Source organism: Procambarus clarkii, chromosome 4 (genome assembly GCF_040958095.1).
Source record: "Procambarus clarkii isolate CNS0578487 chromosome 4, FALCON_Pclarkii_2.0, whole genome shotgun sequence".
Classification (NCBI taxonomy): domain Eukaryota; kingdom Metazoa; phylum Arthropoda; class Malacostraca; order Decapoda; family Cambaridae; genus Procambarus; species Procambarus clarkii.
In genome coordinates this window covers 25,280,734-25,298,125 of record NC_091153.1, presented here as the reverse complement: position 1 = coordinate 25,298,125, position 17,392 = coordinate 25,280,734, and the positions used below count along the sequence as shown (strand labels likewise).

The window sequence follows — 17,392 nt, the reverse complement described above, 5'->3', positions numbered from 1 at the left end:
AAAGAATGATGTCTACAGGCTTCAGTAAGTGGTTGGATAAATACTTGATGAATCAGGGCGCAGGACCCGGATTCACGAAGTAGTTACGCAAGTACTTACGAACGTGTACATCTTTCCTCAATCTTTGACGACTTTGCTTATATTTATTAAGCAGTTTACAAGCATGAAAACTTCCCAATAAACTGTTGTCATTGTTATAAACAGCCTCCTGGTGCTTCGGAGCTCATTAACTGTTTAATAATTGTAAACAAATCAGCCAAAGATTGAGAAAAGATGTACAGGTTGGTAAGTGCTTGCCTAACCGCTTCGTGAATTTGATCCCAGGTTTCCAGCCTGTGGTACTGGCTGGGCGCCGCTCTTGACTGCTTAGCAAGCAATTCACGCGGCTACCAATCCCGGAGAACTAATGTTTTACGCGTTATATTTCCATTACGGTGAGTGACTGCCGTGTTTATCTGCATGACTGCGGTCTCTGCAATGGTGTTATAATGCGGAGAATATCAGTATATACGATGTTGACCAATCCACGCACTAGAAAGTGAAGGGACGACGACGTTTCGGTCCGTCCTGGACCATTCTCAAGTCGATTGTGAGATGAACAACCTCGTATATACGAGATGGTTTAAACTGCTCCTGGACCACCACCCATTTTCTCTTTGGCATGTATTATGTGTAATGCATATGTTGTAATGTGTGAATGTTGTAATGTGTGAATGTTGTAATGTGTGAATGTGTGTGTTATGTAGAGAGGAGGTCACAATAACGGGGCTGAAGAGTACACACTCCACCCACACGTCTAGAGAGAATTATCAGGGGGAAAGCGCCAAGCCAATACGACTATATAGCACTTAGAAGGAGTCAGGATAAGGATTTGGGATGGAACGGGAGGGGGGGGGGATGGAATGGTGCCCAACCACTTGTACGATCGGGGATTGAACGCCGACCTGCCTGAAGCGAGACCATCGCTCTACCGTCCAGCCCAAGTGGCTGAGCACACGCCTGGAAATATAAAAAGGAAGCGACGAGGTCCAGATGGCCCCACACAGCACGGCTCCTGTGCCAGGTAAGTTACGGGCTCACCATAGCCCGTGCTACTTGCAACTTGTTCCGAGCAGCTGAATCAATAACAACAACAACAACGCCTAGAAGGAACCACTATAAAATCGACTTCAAAGATGGTCCAGGACGGACAGGAACCTTCTTCACATCCCTTTATATTTGTGGGGCGAGTGACTTGTATCTTATGTTGCACTCTAATGGAGTTCTCAAGTGAAATGCAACTCGCACATTATGCAGGACAAGACTGGCACCCCCGTCGTCTCATTAACCAACATGTGCTTAAAGATCATCATTTATCTGCTGCCGAGGCAAGACAGATCACTATGATTTGTTCTCTCATGTGTTAACGACGCGGTTACCTTCATCTGGACCAGCGCTAACGACCACCTGTGCAGCGTCACCCACCAATTACATCATTAGGGCAACGAGGACTGCGTTGCCAGGGGATAATACAGCCTCCTCCCCCCCCCCCTCACCGAGTAATAACGGGGACCCGGGCTCTTCCCTGTACCACCATCCTGAGGACGAGCGTCGTTCCCCCTCTGCGTTAAATAGTTCACCCCCTGCGTTAAATAGTTCACCCCCTGCGTTAAATAGTTCACCCCTGCGTTAAATAGTTCACCTCTGCGTTAAATAGTTCACCCCCTGCGTTAAAAAGTTCACCCCCTGTGTTAAATAGTTCACCCTGTGTTAAATAGTTCACCCCTGCGTTAAATAGTTCACCCCTGCGTTAAATAGTTCACCCCTGCGTTAAATAGTTCACCCCCTGCGTTAAATAGTTCACCCCTGCGTTAAATAGTTCACCCCTGCGTTAAATAGTTCACCCCTGCGTTAAATAGTTCACCCCCTGCGTTAAATAGTTCACCCCTGCGTTAAATAGTTCACCCCTGCGTTAAATAGTTCACCCCCTGCGTTAAATAGTTCACACCTGCGATAAATATTTCACCCCTGCGTTAAATAGTTCACCCCCTGCATTAAATAGTTCACCCCTGCGTTAAATAGTTCACCCCCTGCGTTAAATAGTTCACCCCTGCGTTAAATAGTTCACCCCTGCGTTAAATAGTTCACCCCCTGCGTTAAATAGTTCACCCCTGCATTAAATAGTTCACCCCTGCGTTAAATAGTTCACCCCTGTGTTAAATAGTTCACCCCCTGCGTTAAATAGTTCACCCCCTGCGTTAAATAGTTCACCCTCTGCGTTAAATAGTTCCCCCCCTGCGTTAAATAGTTCACCCCCTGCGTTAAATAGTTCACCCTCTGCGTTAAATAGTTCCCCCCCTGCGTTAAATAGTTCACCTCTGCGTTAAATAGTTCACCCCCTGCGTTAAAAAGTTCACCCCCTGTGTTAAATAGTTCACCCTGTGTTAAATAGTTCACCCCTGCGTTAAATAGTTCACCCCTGCGTTAAATAGTTCACCCCTGCGTTAAATAGTTCACCCCCTGCGTTAAATAGTTCACCCCTGCGTTAAATAGTTCACCCCTGCGTTAAATAGTTCACCCCTGCGTTAAATAGTTCACCCCCTGCGTTAAATAGTTCACCCCTGCGTTAAATAGTTCACCCCTGCGTTAAATAGTTCACCCCCTGCGTTAAATAGTTCACACCTGCGATAAATATTTCACCCCTGCGTTAAATAGTTCACCCCCTGCGTTAAATAGTTCACCCCTGCGTTAAATAGTTCACCCCCTGCGTTAAATAGTTCACCCCTGCGTTAAATAGTTCACCCCTGCGTTAAATAGTTCACCCCCTGCGTTAAATAGTTCACCCCTGCATTAAATAGTTCACCCCTGCGTTAAATAGTTCACCCCTGTGTTAAATAGTTCACCCCCTGCGTTAAATAGTTCACCCCCTGCGTTAAATAGTTCACCCTCTGCGTTAAATAGTTCCCCCCCTGCGTTAAATAGTTCACCCCCTGCGTTAAATAGTTCACCCTCTGCGTTAAATAGTTCCCCCCCTGCGTTAAATAGTTCCCCCCCTGCGTTAAATAGTTCCCCCCCTGCGTTAAATAGTTCACCCTCTGCGTTAAATAGTTCACCCTCTGCGTTAAATAGTTCCCCCCCTGCGTTAAATAGTTCCCCCCCTACGTTAAATAGTTCACTCTCTGCGTTAAATAGTTCACCCTCTGCGTTAAATAGTTCCCCCCTGCGTTAAATAGTTCACCCTCTGCGTTAAATAGTTCACCCCCTACCTTAAATAGTTCACCCGTGCGTTAAATAGTTCACCCCCTGCGTTAAATAGTTCACCCCCTGCGTTAAATAGCTCACCCCCTGCGTTAAATAGTTCACCCCCTGCGTTAAATAGTTCACCCCTGCGTTAAATAGTTCACCCCTGCGTTAAATAGTTCACCCCTGCGTTAAATAGTTCCTCCCCTGCGTTAAATAGTTCCCCCCCTGCGTTAAATAGTTCACCCCCTGCGTTAAATAGTTCACCCCTGCGTTAAATAGTTCACCCCCTGCGTTAAATAGTTCACCCCCTGCGTTAAATAGTTCACCCCCTGCGTTAAATAGTTCACCCCTGCGTTAAATAGTTCACCCCTGCGTAATATAGTTCACCCCTGCGTTAAATAGTTCACCCCTGTGTTAAATAGTTCACCCCCTGCGTTAAATAGTTCACCCCCTGCGTTAAATAGTTCACCCCTGCGTTAAATAGTTCACACCCCCTGCGTTAAATAATTCACCCCTGCGTTAAATAGTTCATCCCCTGCGTTAAATAGTTCACCCCTGCGTTAAATAGTTCACCCCCTGCGTTAAATAGTTCACCCCCTGCGTTAAATAGTTCACCCCCCTGCGTTAAATAGTTCACCCCCTGCGTTAAATAGTTCACCCCTGCGTTAAATAGTTCACACCCCCTGCGTTAAATAATTCACCCCTGCGTTAAATAGTTCACCCCCTGCGTTAAATAGTTCACCCCTGCGTTAAATAGTTCACACCCCCTGCGTTAAATAATTCACCCCTGCGTTAAATAATTCACCCCTGCATTAAATATTGTTCTAGTCACGAGGGCTGCTTATCTGACTACCTATCTGTTGAACTTGTATAAGTCGGCCAGTTAAGTTTACGCTGCAAATGGGACCAATTATCCTGTCTGCAACTTCTACATTCCCCGCCAGGCAACTTGGAATAAGGTTTGGATGTCAAGCTCTTATAAGTTTAGCTCCGTGAACTTTGCCAGAGTTAATGTGCTCGAGTACAAAGTTAATATAATCGTCACTTGTTTACTGTTTGCATTAAGTCAAATGCTCTGTATTTAACTTTCAAGGAAAGATAAGTTTATAGAGCATCCTTGAGCATATATAGAACATATATAGAGCATATATAGAGCATATATTGAGCATATATAGAGCATATATAGAGCATATATAGAGCATATATTGAGCATATATAGAGCATATATAGAGCATATATAGAGCATATATAGAGCATATATTGAGCATATATAGAGCATATAGAGCATCAAATAGAGCATCCTTGACGAAATATTTCCACATCCTCTTCACCACCAGGAGCCGGTCGGCCAAGCGGAAAGCACGCTTTACTTGTGATCCTGTGGTCCTGGGTTCGATCCCAGGCGCCGGCGAGAAACAATGGGCAAAGTTTCTTTCATCCTATGCCCCTGTTACCTAGCAGTAAAATAGGTACCTGGATGTTAGTCAGCTGTCACGGGCTGCTTCCTGGGGGTGGAGGCCTGGTCGAGGACCGGGCCGCGGGGACACTAAAGCCCGAAATCATCTCAAGATAACCTAACCACAATGTGGATTTATCCTGCTGTTGTTGTTGTTGTTAAAGATTTGCTACTTGGAACAAAAAGATCCAAGTAGCACGGGCTATGGTGATCCCGTATTGTTTTATCCTGCTGGATTATTTGTATACAGACTTCGGTCTGACGAAGACCAAACTTGCATCAAATTCAGCACATCTCTCGCTGGATCTGAAGCTATTACACAATGTAATCTGTTTTGTCCCTGAGAAGTATTGTCCCTGAGAAGTAAAGTGTTCTTTCTGACTGTTTGTCCCTTCAAAATCTAGAAAATAGTAATTATTCCCCCTCAAATTTTGCTTTGACGTCTGCCTGGAACAGCTTATAATGAACAGGTCTTGAAGATAAAGATTACGCTATCAAAAAGGTGGCACGGGCATGAATAGCCCGTAAACGTCTTGAAGACTGGCGACTCCTTATCTAGAGTTGTGACACTGTTTCATAAGTCGGCAGCCTTTGTCTGCCTCCCAGACGCCTTTCCTCAGCTCTTCGAGGCAAAGATCAAGGCAGAGTTTGAGGGGAACAACCTGGGACTAGATTCACGAAGCAGTTACGCAAGGACTTACGAACCTGTTCATCTTTTCTCAATCTTTGGCGGCTTTGTTTACAATTATGTAACAGTTAATGAGCTCCGAAGCACCAGAAGGCTGTTTATAACAATAACAACAGTTAATTGGGAAATTTTCATACTTGTAAACTGTTTAATAAATGTAACCAAAGCCGTCAAAAATTGAAGAAAGGTGTACACGTTCGTAAATACTTGCGTAACTACTTCGTGAATCTGGCCCCAGGAGTGCATATGTCTTTACAGCTTTCTTACCCAATGTTGCATGCTTCGTGTGAGGATGCTGTGCAACTGTGAGCAGAACTATTCCACACTCCGCCTGTCTGCTACACATCAATCAGTAAGGTGCCTCAGCGCGGGTCGTGGGCACATAGCCTAGCAAAATACCAAACTTCAGATTTAGCTTAATACGCTACTTAAGCTAAAACCATTTATGTATTAGATGAATGTTGTAACATCAAATATATATAGAAGAGATATTTAGTGTACAAAACATAAAAGGGGGGGGGGCGGGAACCCACAGCTAAGATATCCTCATAGACACACATGAATCGCAATATAACCCCCCCCCCTATATTGGCTTAGCGCTTCCCCCTGACAGTTCCATCCCCCCCCCCTAATTCTGACTCACGGGGTCAAGAGTCATCTAGTGAGAGCGGCCGCAGATGTCAACAAATCCAGTCTGCGAGTCAAAAAAACCGACCCGTATGCCGCGGGACCACAGAGGTAAAAGTCCCGCGTTTCACTCGCCGGCTGTTGAACCTTTCTCTGTAAATGGATGTGACGGCTCTGTTGTGCTCCCGGGGCCCGGCAATGTTATCAACATTAATCCTGCGCGCGCGCACGTGTCTTTTCGCTCTCTCTAATTACTGGTATTCGACGTTAGAAAGGAAGAGAGAAAGTTTAACTGTTTTGTTTACAGAGTGGCACTGAAATTGAGGTGAGGATACTAGGCTAGAGGAAATATAACACTGGGAATAAATAGGGAGGTAGGCAAAACTGGCACACTGTAATAGGGGCACACTGTCGCCGGGTTCCTTGCTGGCTCCTGACCATTAGTGCTTCTGCTGCTGTAGCTGCTGGCCATTAGTGCTTCTTCTGCTGCTGCAGCAGCTGGCCATTAGTGCTTCTGCTGCTGCTGATCATTAGTGCTCCTTCTGCTGCTTGATGCTGCAGCTGCTGGCCATTAGTGCTTATGCTGCTGACTATTAGTGCTTCTGCTGCTGTTTGCTGCTGCTGCTGCAGCTGCTGACCATTAGTACTTCTGCTGCTGCTGTTGCTGAAAATTAGTACTTCTGCTGCTGCTGTTGCTGACCATTAGTACTTCTGCTGCTGCTACTTGCTGCTGCTGACCATTAGTGGTGCTACTCCTGCCGCTCTTGTTACTGTTGGCGCAACTGTTGTACAGTGTTGGTGCTACTGACACTGTTGCTGCCACCTGCAGCTGTTGTTAGGGGAGAGAAATAAAGAGCAAGGGAGCAAGAGAATGTAAAAGCATAAAAGGCAAGGAGCAGAGAATAATGTACCGAAAGATCATATATATATATTTTGTTGCTGTGAGCCAGAAAGTGAGGACAGGCAAAGATAGGATGTACGTGATATAAAGTGTGGGAGGAAGAGCTTTCATATTGCGAGAGAGAGAGAGAGAGAGAGAGAGAGAGAGAGAGAGAGAGAGAGAGAGAGAGAGAGAGAGAGAGAGAGAGAGGAATGAGGGAAAGGGTAGAGAAGCACGGAAAAGACAGAACTAAAAAGGGAAAAAGAGGAGATGGAAGAAGATAATGAGTAAAGTAGATAAGAAAAGATGGGAAAGGAAAGGAGACGGGAAAGAATCTTAGCGTTAAGCAGTTGCGATAAAAAAAAAATACCCATTACTTAATTAGCGAAGTTCAACTTCTGGTCGAACTTCAATATCAGTATTCTTGAACTTTTGCCCGGTGTTTAATCAAGCAACTTAATTAGAAAAAAAAAGATTTTAACACAGAACTTGAGACGACGACCAATATTTAATTAGCGGACTCTTGGGCTACACATTCGTTAACCGGCCGCAGGTAATTACTAAGACTCGTAATTACTGAACTGACCCGTTGTAACGAGGGACATTAAATTACCCCTTCAACGCATATTGAATGAGCGAAGCGCGATCCCTTTTATTTAATTATACCAAGAGAAAACACATCAATAACTCGAGAATCAAATTAGTAAAATTAATGTGTCGTAAAAGCTATAAGAATTTGCTGTATCGCACAATACCTGTTAAACTTGGTCTTTGAATTTGCTAATTAATATAAAGAATTACTAGGAATTTGGTTTAATAATTATGTGTCAGCATTTTGCCAAGAAAATATTATCTCTTTATTATTAACGTAACGAGAGAGAGAGAGAGAGAGAGAGAGAGAGAGAGAGAGAGAGAGAGAGAGAGAGAGAGAGAGAGAGAGAGAGAGAGAGAGTGAGAGAGAGAGAGAGAGAGAGAGAGAGAGAGAGAGAGAGAGAGAGAGAGAGAGAGAGAGAGAGAGAGAGAGAGAGAGAGAGAGAGAGAGAGAGAGAGAGAGAGAGAGAGAGAGAGAGAGAGAGAGAGAGAGAGAGAGAGAGAGAGAGAGAGAGACAGGCTAAGTCCTTGAAATGTACCTTGGATTGAGGTTATTTCCAGATGGTCCCTAGGATCATTATCTCGTGGCCCGGTTTCTGACCAAGCCTACCGGGTGGTGGTGGTGATATTCGACGCTCTTGTTCACAATACAACACATGAATTAGAGCCCGATTGAACATGAATACAGAACATTGATGCAGCCCGACTCTTGAATTAAAAAAAAAGAGAGTCCTTTCAATATTGCAACTTACAACCCTGGAGCCAGATTCACGAAGCAGTTACGCAAGCACTTACGAACCTGTACATCTTTTCTCAATCTTTGGCGGCTTTGTTTACAATTATTAAATAGTTAATGAGCTCCAAAGCACCAAGAGGCTGTTTATAACAAAAACAACAGTTTATTGGGAAGTTTTCATGCTTGTAAACTGATTAATTAATGTAGCCAAAGCCGTCAAAGACTGAGGAAAGATGTACACGTTCGTAAGTGCTTGCGTAACTGCTTCGTGAATCTGGTCCCTGCACCTTAAATCACGATAACCAACCGTGCTAACAAAAACCCGACCTGACCTAAACGGACCTCATCTGACCTAACCAAAACACAAAAAACAACAACAATGGCTGACACGTTGAACCTCCCCCCCCCCCTCTCTCTCTCTCTCTCTCTCTCTCTCTCTCTCTCTCTCTCTCTCTCGCTGCGTGCGGACGCTCCTGCTTAGGCTTAATGCATGGTTATACCATATATGTAAAGCATTCATGGCCATATTTGTCCTTAACTGCCCTTCTCTCAATCACTATTATAAGCAGCGTGTAGTTGGGTGTTGGGCTTAAGGCCTATCACCATCTGGATGGTTACTAAGGCCACCCACGATAGATTACTGACCAAGGAGCAGTAACCATGATGGGAGAACACCAAGGAGCAGTAACCACTGATGGGAGAACACCAAGGAGCAGTAACCATGACAGAACACCAAGGAGCAGTAACCATGATGGGGAGAACACCAAGGAGCAGTAACCACGACAGAACACCAAGGAGCAGTAACCATGATGGAGAACACCAAGGAGCAGTAACCACGACAGAACACCAAGGAGCAGTAACCACGACAGAACACCAAGGAGCAGTAACCACGACAGAACACCAAGGAACAGTAACCACGACAGAACACCAAGGAGCAGTAACCACGACAGAACACCAAGGAGCAGTAACCACGACAGAACACCAAGGAGCAGTAACCACGACAGAACACCAAGAAGCAGTAACCACGACAGAACACCAAGGAACAGTAACCACGACAGAACACCAAGGAACAGTAACCACGACAGAACACCAAGAAGCAGTAACCACGACAGAACACCAAGGAGCAGTAACCACGACAGAACACCAAGGAGCAGTAACCACGAAAGAACACCAAGGAGCAGTAACCACGACAGAACACCAAGGAGCAGTAACCATGATGGGAGAACACCAAGGAGCAGTAACCACGACAGAACACCAAGGAGCAGTAACCACGACAGAACACCAAGGAGCAGTAACCACGAAAGAACACCAAGGAGCAGTAACCACGACAGAACACCAAGGAGCAGTAACCATGATGGGAGAACACCAAGGAGCAGTAACCACGACAGAACACCAAGGAGCAGTAACCACGACAGAACACCAAGGAGCAGTAACCACGACAGAACACCAAGGAGCAGTAACCATGATGGGGAGAACACCAAGGAGCAGTAACCATGATGGGGAGAACACCAAGGAGCAGTAACCATGATGGGGAGAACACCAAGGAGCAGTAACCATGATGGGGAGAACACCAAGGAGCAGTAACCATGATGGGGAGAACACCAAGGAGCAGTAACCACGATAGAACACCAAGGAACAGTAACGTTGGCTGAACACTGGCAGAACCACAGGATAAAACATTGTGACAGCCACCAAAACAAAGCGAGTGTTAATGTTGACTTAGCCGAGCGAGTGGGCCCTTGTCTCTCCACGGCCCTCGACGGTAAGAGGCACCCTAAATAGTGGAGAAATGTCAGACAAGCTCCGTCGTTCACGGCGACACCTTAGCTTACTTCATACTAACTACCTGTCTGTCTGTCTGCCTGCCTGCCCGTCTGCCCGTCTGCCCGTCTACCTGCCTGCCTGCCTGCCTGCCTGCCTGCCTGCCTGCCTGCCTGCCTGCCTGCCTGCCTACCTGCCTGCCTGCCTGCCTGCCTACCTGCCTGCCTGTCTGCCTGCCTGCCTGCCTGTCTGCCTGCCTGCCTGCCTACCTGCCTGCCTGCCTGCCTGTCTGCCTACCTGCCTGCCTGCCTGCCTGCCTGTCTGCCTACCTGCCTGCCTGCCTGCCTGCCTGCCTGCCTGCCTGTCTACCTGCCTGCCTGCCTGCCTGCCTGCCTGTCTGCCTGCCTGCCTGCCTGCCTGCCTGCCGAGGATCAATGTCCTTCGCGGCCCTGGTCTCTGACCAGACTCTCTGGCTGCTGGCCTGGTCAACCAGGTTGTTAGACCAGTCTGCTTGCAGTCTCAAGAGTTAAAATAATAAAGAGCTTTAAAAGTTTCTGCCCGAGACGCTGGACGTAATTAGTGGGAGTTTTTGTAAAATATAAAAATACTGTATGTACTTAATAACCCCTGTGTAATTGACCGCTTGTGTATCGTATAGGAGAATGTTATTATTTCTTTTAACCAATCAGGTTCCTCTGTTACCCCCTGTCAATTATTATCCGTGGTTTGTAGCCACAAATGATTACACCAGTTTTCCTGTCACGGCGCGTCTGTTGGCTGTCAATTTCAATAAAACCTAAATTCTATTTTCTAAAACATGATTTGTCAAGACTTCTGTGACGGAAGATTACAGACAGATTTTCTAATATGTCTTAGTAAAAAGTCATATATATGACAAACGGGTGACATGTTCCGTCACCCGTTTTCTTTAAATTGATACAATTTAAACATTTTAAAGCACAAAAATACTGTATATAAAAATAAGACTGCAAAATACCCTAATTCATATACGTGTAACTACACACACACACATTATTTTATATATATATATATATATATATATATATATATATATATATATATATATATATATATATATATATATAATATAGGTATAGGTATAATACACACCTATACCTTGATGTAATCAAGCGCCGGATCTCCTTATGCCAAGTTCATCGTTGGCGGGCAGCAAATGCGGGGCCGTACGATTGATTGAGTGATAAAGATTAAGCCAACCAAGAGGTGGCACGGGCAAGAATAGCCCGTAAGTGGTGGCCCTTTTGAGCCATTACCAGTATCAAGAGCTGATACTGGAGATCTGTGGAGGTGCGACTGCACCCTGCGTGACGGGAGATGTCTCCCGTGCTGGGCCGTACGACCATCAGTGAAGTAAATATGAATAATTATTCGCGGTAAATACAGGTATCGTTCATGTTACAAACGTGAGCATAACGACACGAGTGACAATTCTAGTAGTGTGGAAAGGAGATACAATACCTGTTTATAAACAAAGCCATGACTGAATAGCCTAGCATAAGTAAAAATATATTTTCGCGAGGAATATAATTTAGTTATACATTATTCATTGTCATGTGGCATGAATAGCCCGTCCTCCCGCGTTGTTACGTCACAATGATGACGTTCTAAAAACTGACCTGACCTGACCTGACCTAACCTGACCTGACCTGACCTAACATGACCTAATATGACCTGACCTGACCTAACCTAACCTAATCTAACCTGACCTGACCTGACCTGACATAACCTAACCTGACCTAACCTGACCTGATCTAACCTGACCTGGCCTGACCTAACCTAACCTAATCTAACCTGACCTGACCTGACATAACCTAACCTGACCTAACCTAACCTGACCTAACCTAACCTAACCGAGGACCCACAAAATAGAAACTGGGACATCCCGTCATTTTTTTGCGAGCCTCTATGAGTTATAGTACATCATATTTTGCTCGTTGGGGGATTGATCCATGCAAATTGCTATGCACGACGGGTTGACGACACGAGGAATGCCCCCAAGCCACCAATCCTGCAGACCATGACTGGCCTATCATGCTAAATCAGCTAAAACAAAGTTAAATATTGACGTTGACCAGACCACACACTAGAAGGTGAAGGGACGACGACGTTTCGGTCCGGCCTGGACCATTCTCAAGTCGAATATTAAATATTGACTCCGGGGAACGTCTCGTGTTCCTTGGCCACTATTGGCGGCCGTCGATGACAGTAATTTTCCAGTGACCAGGTCCACCCATCACCGAGTCTTCACCTCCACGACACCATCACCTAAAGGTTTTTGTCGTCAAGACTCATGCATTATTATTTTTTTTTTTAGGATAAGGAAGGTTAATTATGATAGTTCTTTTTCCAGTAGCGTAGAGGATCTGGCGTCTGGCAGAACTGTATCCGAATAATACAATGACCTTGGGTAGGTATCCGAATAATACAATGACCTTGGGTCGGTATCCGAATAATACAATGACCTTGGGTCGGTATCCGAATAACACAATGACTTTGGGTCGGTATCCGAATAACGCAATGACCTTGGGTCGGTATCCGAATAATACAATGACCTTGGGTCGGTATCCGAATAATACAATGACCTTGGGAAGGTATCCGAATAATACAACACTCCTGGGTCGGTATCCGAATAATACAATGACCTTGGGTCGGTATCCGAATAATACAATGACCTTGGGTCGGTATCCGAATAATACAATGACCTTGGGTCGGTATCCGAATAATACAATGACCTTGGGTCGGTATCCGAATAATACAATGACCTTGGGTCGGTATCCGAATAATACAATGACCTTGGGTCGGTATCCGAATAATACAATGACCTTGGGTCGGTATCCGAATAATACAATGACCTTGGGTCGGTATCCGAATAATACAATGACCTTGGGTCGGTATCCGAATAATACAATGACCTTGGGTCGGTATCCGAATAATACAATGACCTTGGGAAGGTATCCGAATAATACAATGACCTTGGGTCGGTATCCGAATAATACAATGACCTTGGGTCGGTATCCGAATAATACAATGACCTTGGATACCTGAATGGGGTTCTGGGAGTTCTTCTACTCCAAAAGCCCGGCCCCGGGCCCGGCTTGACTTGTCAGTGCTTGTCCAACAGGCTGTTGCTTGGAGCGGCCCGCAGGCCCGCATATACACTACAGCCCGGTTGGTCCGGCACTCCTTGCAGAAAAGTGTCTAGTTTCTTCTTGAAGACTGACACTTTTGTTTCGGCAATATTTCTTATACTCGCTAGGAGTATGTTGAACAACCGTGGACCTCTTATGTTTATACATTTCTCTCTGATTGCGCCTATAGCACCCCTGATCTTCACTGGTTCTATTCTGCATTTTCTTCCATATTCTTCACTCCAGTACATTGTTATTTTACATTGTAAAATTGAGACCTAGCCCTCCAGTACCTTCCATGTATAGTATTTGATACCTTTCTCCTCTCCTTTCTAGAGAGTACAGTATGTTGTTATTTTACTGTGTAGATTTGGGACCTGACCCTCCAGTATTTTCCATGTGTATATTATTTGGTATCTCTCTCGTCTCCTTTCTAGTGAGTACATTTGGAGAGCTTTGAGACGATCCCAATAATTTAGGTGCTTTATCTCGTCTATGCGTGCCGTATATGTTCTCTGTATTCCCTCTATTTCAGTAATCTCTCCTGCTCTGAAGGGGAAGTATCACATATGTATCACAGTATTATACCACCACCAGTGTGATGTGTCACTATTATACCACCACCACCAGTGTGATGTGTCACTATCATACCACCACCACCACCAGTGTGATGTGTCACTATCATACCACCACCACCACCAGTGTGATGTGTCACTATCATACCACCACCACCACCAGTGTGATGTGTCACTATTATACCACCACCACCAGTGTGATGTGTCACTATCACACCACCACCACCAGTGTGATGTGTCACTATCACACCACCACCACCAGTGTGATGTGTCACTATCACACCACCACCACCAGTGTGATGTGTCACTATCACACCACCACCACCAGTGTGATGTGTCACTATCACACCACCACCACCAGTGTGATGTGTCACTATTATATCACCACCACCAGTGTGATGTGTCACTATTATACCACCACCACCAGTGTGATGTGTCACTATCACACCACCACCAGTGTGATGTGTCACTATCACACCACCACCACCAGTGTGATGTGTCACTATTATATCACCACCACCAGTGTGATGTGTCACTATTATACCACCACCACCAGTGTGATGTGTCACTATCACACCACCACCACCAGTGTGATGTGTCACCATCATCAGTGCTCGCGTGTGTATCATACATCAATTTGACATTCGAGAAGGCGAGATGATTTTCGGTTATATTCAACAGCAACATGGCGTTCCTTTGAAGAGGACAAGCCAAGGGGTGATGAGCCCCGCGCACGCACCCTCGCCGCGATTACCAACACGCGGCCGCTGACGGCACGGCAGCACGCGCAGCCGTGCCACTCCGTACAAAAATCAACTGGAAAAGCAATGAGGTGACTCGAACCAGCGACTCGGTAGACTCCAATCGTGGACTCTCTTCCCCGTGTGTGTGTGTGTATGAAGACGAAGCTCTATCAACCAAGCTATTGTGCTCCCCGCCGCGCTCCTTAAATTTTTTTAAATTTTGCCCCGAGGGGGGAGTTTATTGGGCAGCGCCACTCATCTTGTGAGTGGACACACCGCCATAGTGACAGTATTGGGCAGCGCCACTCATCTTGTGAGTGGACACACCGCCATAGTGACAGTATTGGGCAGCGCCACTCATCTTGTGAGTGGACACACCGCCATAGTGACAGTATTGGGCAGCGCCACTCATCTTGTGAGTGGACACACCGCCATAGCAGCAGGTACAACACTCCCCAATAGGAAGAAAACCCGCTGGGTTGTTCATCCTGTCTTACTCCCGTGTGAATGGTTTATTATGCAAGTCGGAATCCCTCCGAATCTTCCCGAACTTCACCCATGAGCTGGTGTCTCAGATCCGCACGCTGACTGCCCCTTGAGTTGTGGACTTAAACGGTGGGTGTTGAGACGCACTCGTGCAGAGACAATGTGTGGGTGTACATAGCGAACTTGTCGGTAGTTGAGTGTTCTCTGTCACGTCTTATGAGATAGTTAGGATGCGGCCTGGTCCAACTACGGTGTTCTGATTACACACTCACACAGGCGCCAAAGTAATCACTTTTCACTACACATTGCCCAAAAGGTAATTTCGGGTTTGCGTGCATTTGTTACATTTGAATACGTAAGAATACAGGCAATCCAGATAGTTAGACTTGGCTGATAGTCACGAGGACTGAACATAGCTGGTCTCTCGGTTACCATCTAATGATTCCGAGGACCAATGTCCCCGCGGCCCGGTCTCGGACCAGGCCTCCTGGTTTGTGGACCGGTCAGCCAAGCTGTTTGACGCAGCTGCTCAGAGCCTGACGTATGAATCACAGCCTGGTTGATCACGTACCCTAGAAAGGTTATACACGGCTGAGAGTCAATGAGGACGCACTTTAAGCCACAAGTGCTACAGACCATGACTGACTTACTGTATTAAATCCTACTGTATAAATCAACACTGAATAAATCCTACTGTATAAATCAGCACTGTATAAATCAGCACTGAATAAATCCTACTGTATAAATCAGCACTGAATAAATCCTACTGTATAAATCAACACTGAATAAATCCTACTGTATAAATCCTACCGTATAAATCAGCACTAAATAAATCCTACTGTATAAATCAGCAAAAACAAAGGCCTAAATATTCTGTGTAGAGAGAGCTCAGATACCGGACACTCTTGAGAGCACAAACAGTTGCACAAAAGTGGCAGCAACACAATTGTCAAACTAGACACAAACACTAGACACAAACACTAGACACAAACACTAGACATAAACACTAGACATAAACACTAGACACAAATACTAGACATAAACACTAGACATAAACACTAGACACAAACACTAGACATAAACACTAGACATAAACACTAGACATAAACACTAGACATAAACACTAGACATAAACACTAGACATAAACACTAGACATAAACACTAGACATAAACACTAGACATAAACACTAGACATAAACACTAGACACAAACACTAGACACAAACACTAGACACAAACACTAGACACAAACACTAGACATAAACACTAGACACAAACACTAGACATAAACACTAGACATAAACACTAGACATAAACACTAGACACAAACACTAGACATAAACAAACCCTCCAAAAAACCAACACACCAACGGTACAAACCCCCAATTACAAACACGTTTAGACCAACAGTACAAACGTCACACATGGTCAAAAATAAATGCTACTTGGAGCATACCTGGAACATACCTGGAACATACCATGGTGAAGAGACAGGACGTGAGATTACCCAACACCAGGAGGATAGACTCTACTGTTTACCAGGAGGATAGACTCTACTGTTTACTAGGAGGATAGACTCTGCTGTTTACTAGGAGGACAGACTCTGCTGTTTACTAGGAGGATAGACTCTGCTGTTTACTAGGAGGATAGACTCTGCTGTTTACTAGGAGGATAGACTCTACTGTTTACTAGGAGGATAGACTCTGCTGTTTACTAGGAGGATAGACTCTGCTGTTTACTAGGAGGATAGACTCTGCTGTTTACTAGGAGGATAGACTCTGCTGTTTACTAGGAGGATAGACTCTGCTGTTTACTAGGAGGATAGACTCTGCTGTTTACTAGGAGGATAGACTGCTGTTTACTAGGAGGATAGACTCTGCTGTTTACTAGGAGGATAGACTCTGCTGTTTACTAGGAGGATAGACTCTGCTGTTTACTAGGAGGATAGACTCTGCTGTTTACTAGGAGGATAGACTCTACTGTTTACTAGGAGGATAGACTCTACTGTTCACCAGGAGGATAGACTCTATTGTTCACCAGGAGGACAGACTCTGCTGTTTACCAGGAGGATAGACTCTACTGTTTACCAGGAGGATAGACTCTACTGTTCACCAGGAGGATAGACTCTACTGTTTACCAGGAGGATAGACTCTACTGTTCACCAGGAGGATAGACTCTACTGTTCACCAGGAGGATAGACTCTACTGTTCACCAGGAGGATAGACTCTACTGTTCACCAGGAGGATAGACTCTACTGTTCACCAGGAGGATAGACTCTGCTGTTCACATAGCAGAGTCTGCTGTACTGGAGCAGTGTGTGTGCGTTCCCTACGGGCAGGTCAGGTCAGGTCACTATATGCCTCCCATGCATGATCAGGTCTATAACCTGTATCGCCATAAAAATAGTTCAGTGACGCCACACACATCATGCATTATACATATACATTATGTATGTAT

General features: G+C 45.3%; 1 protein-coding gene across 1 annotated transcript; it reads left to right on the top strand.

Annotated features, from left to right (window-relative positions):
• The first annotated feature begins 8,921 nt into the window (after positions 1-8,921).
• On the top strand, positions 8,922-9,722 carry LOC138370868 (spore coat protein SP65-like). The gene has a single exon (XM_069335480.1). It carries the CDS (start codon positions 8,922-8,924, stop codon positions 9,720-9,722), a length of 801 nt encoding a protein of 266 aa, XP_069191581.1.
• Positions 9,723-17,392: the final 7,670 nt, after the last annotated feature.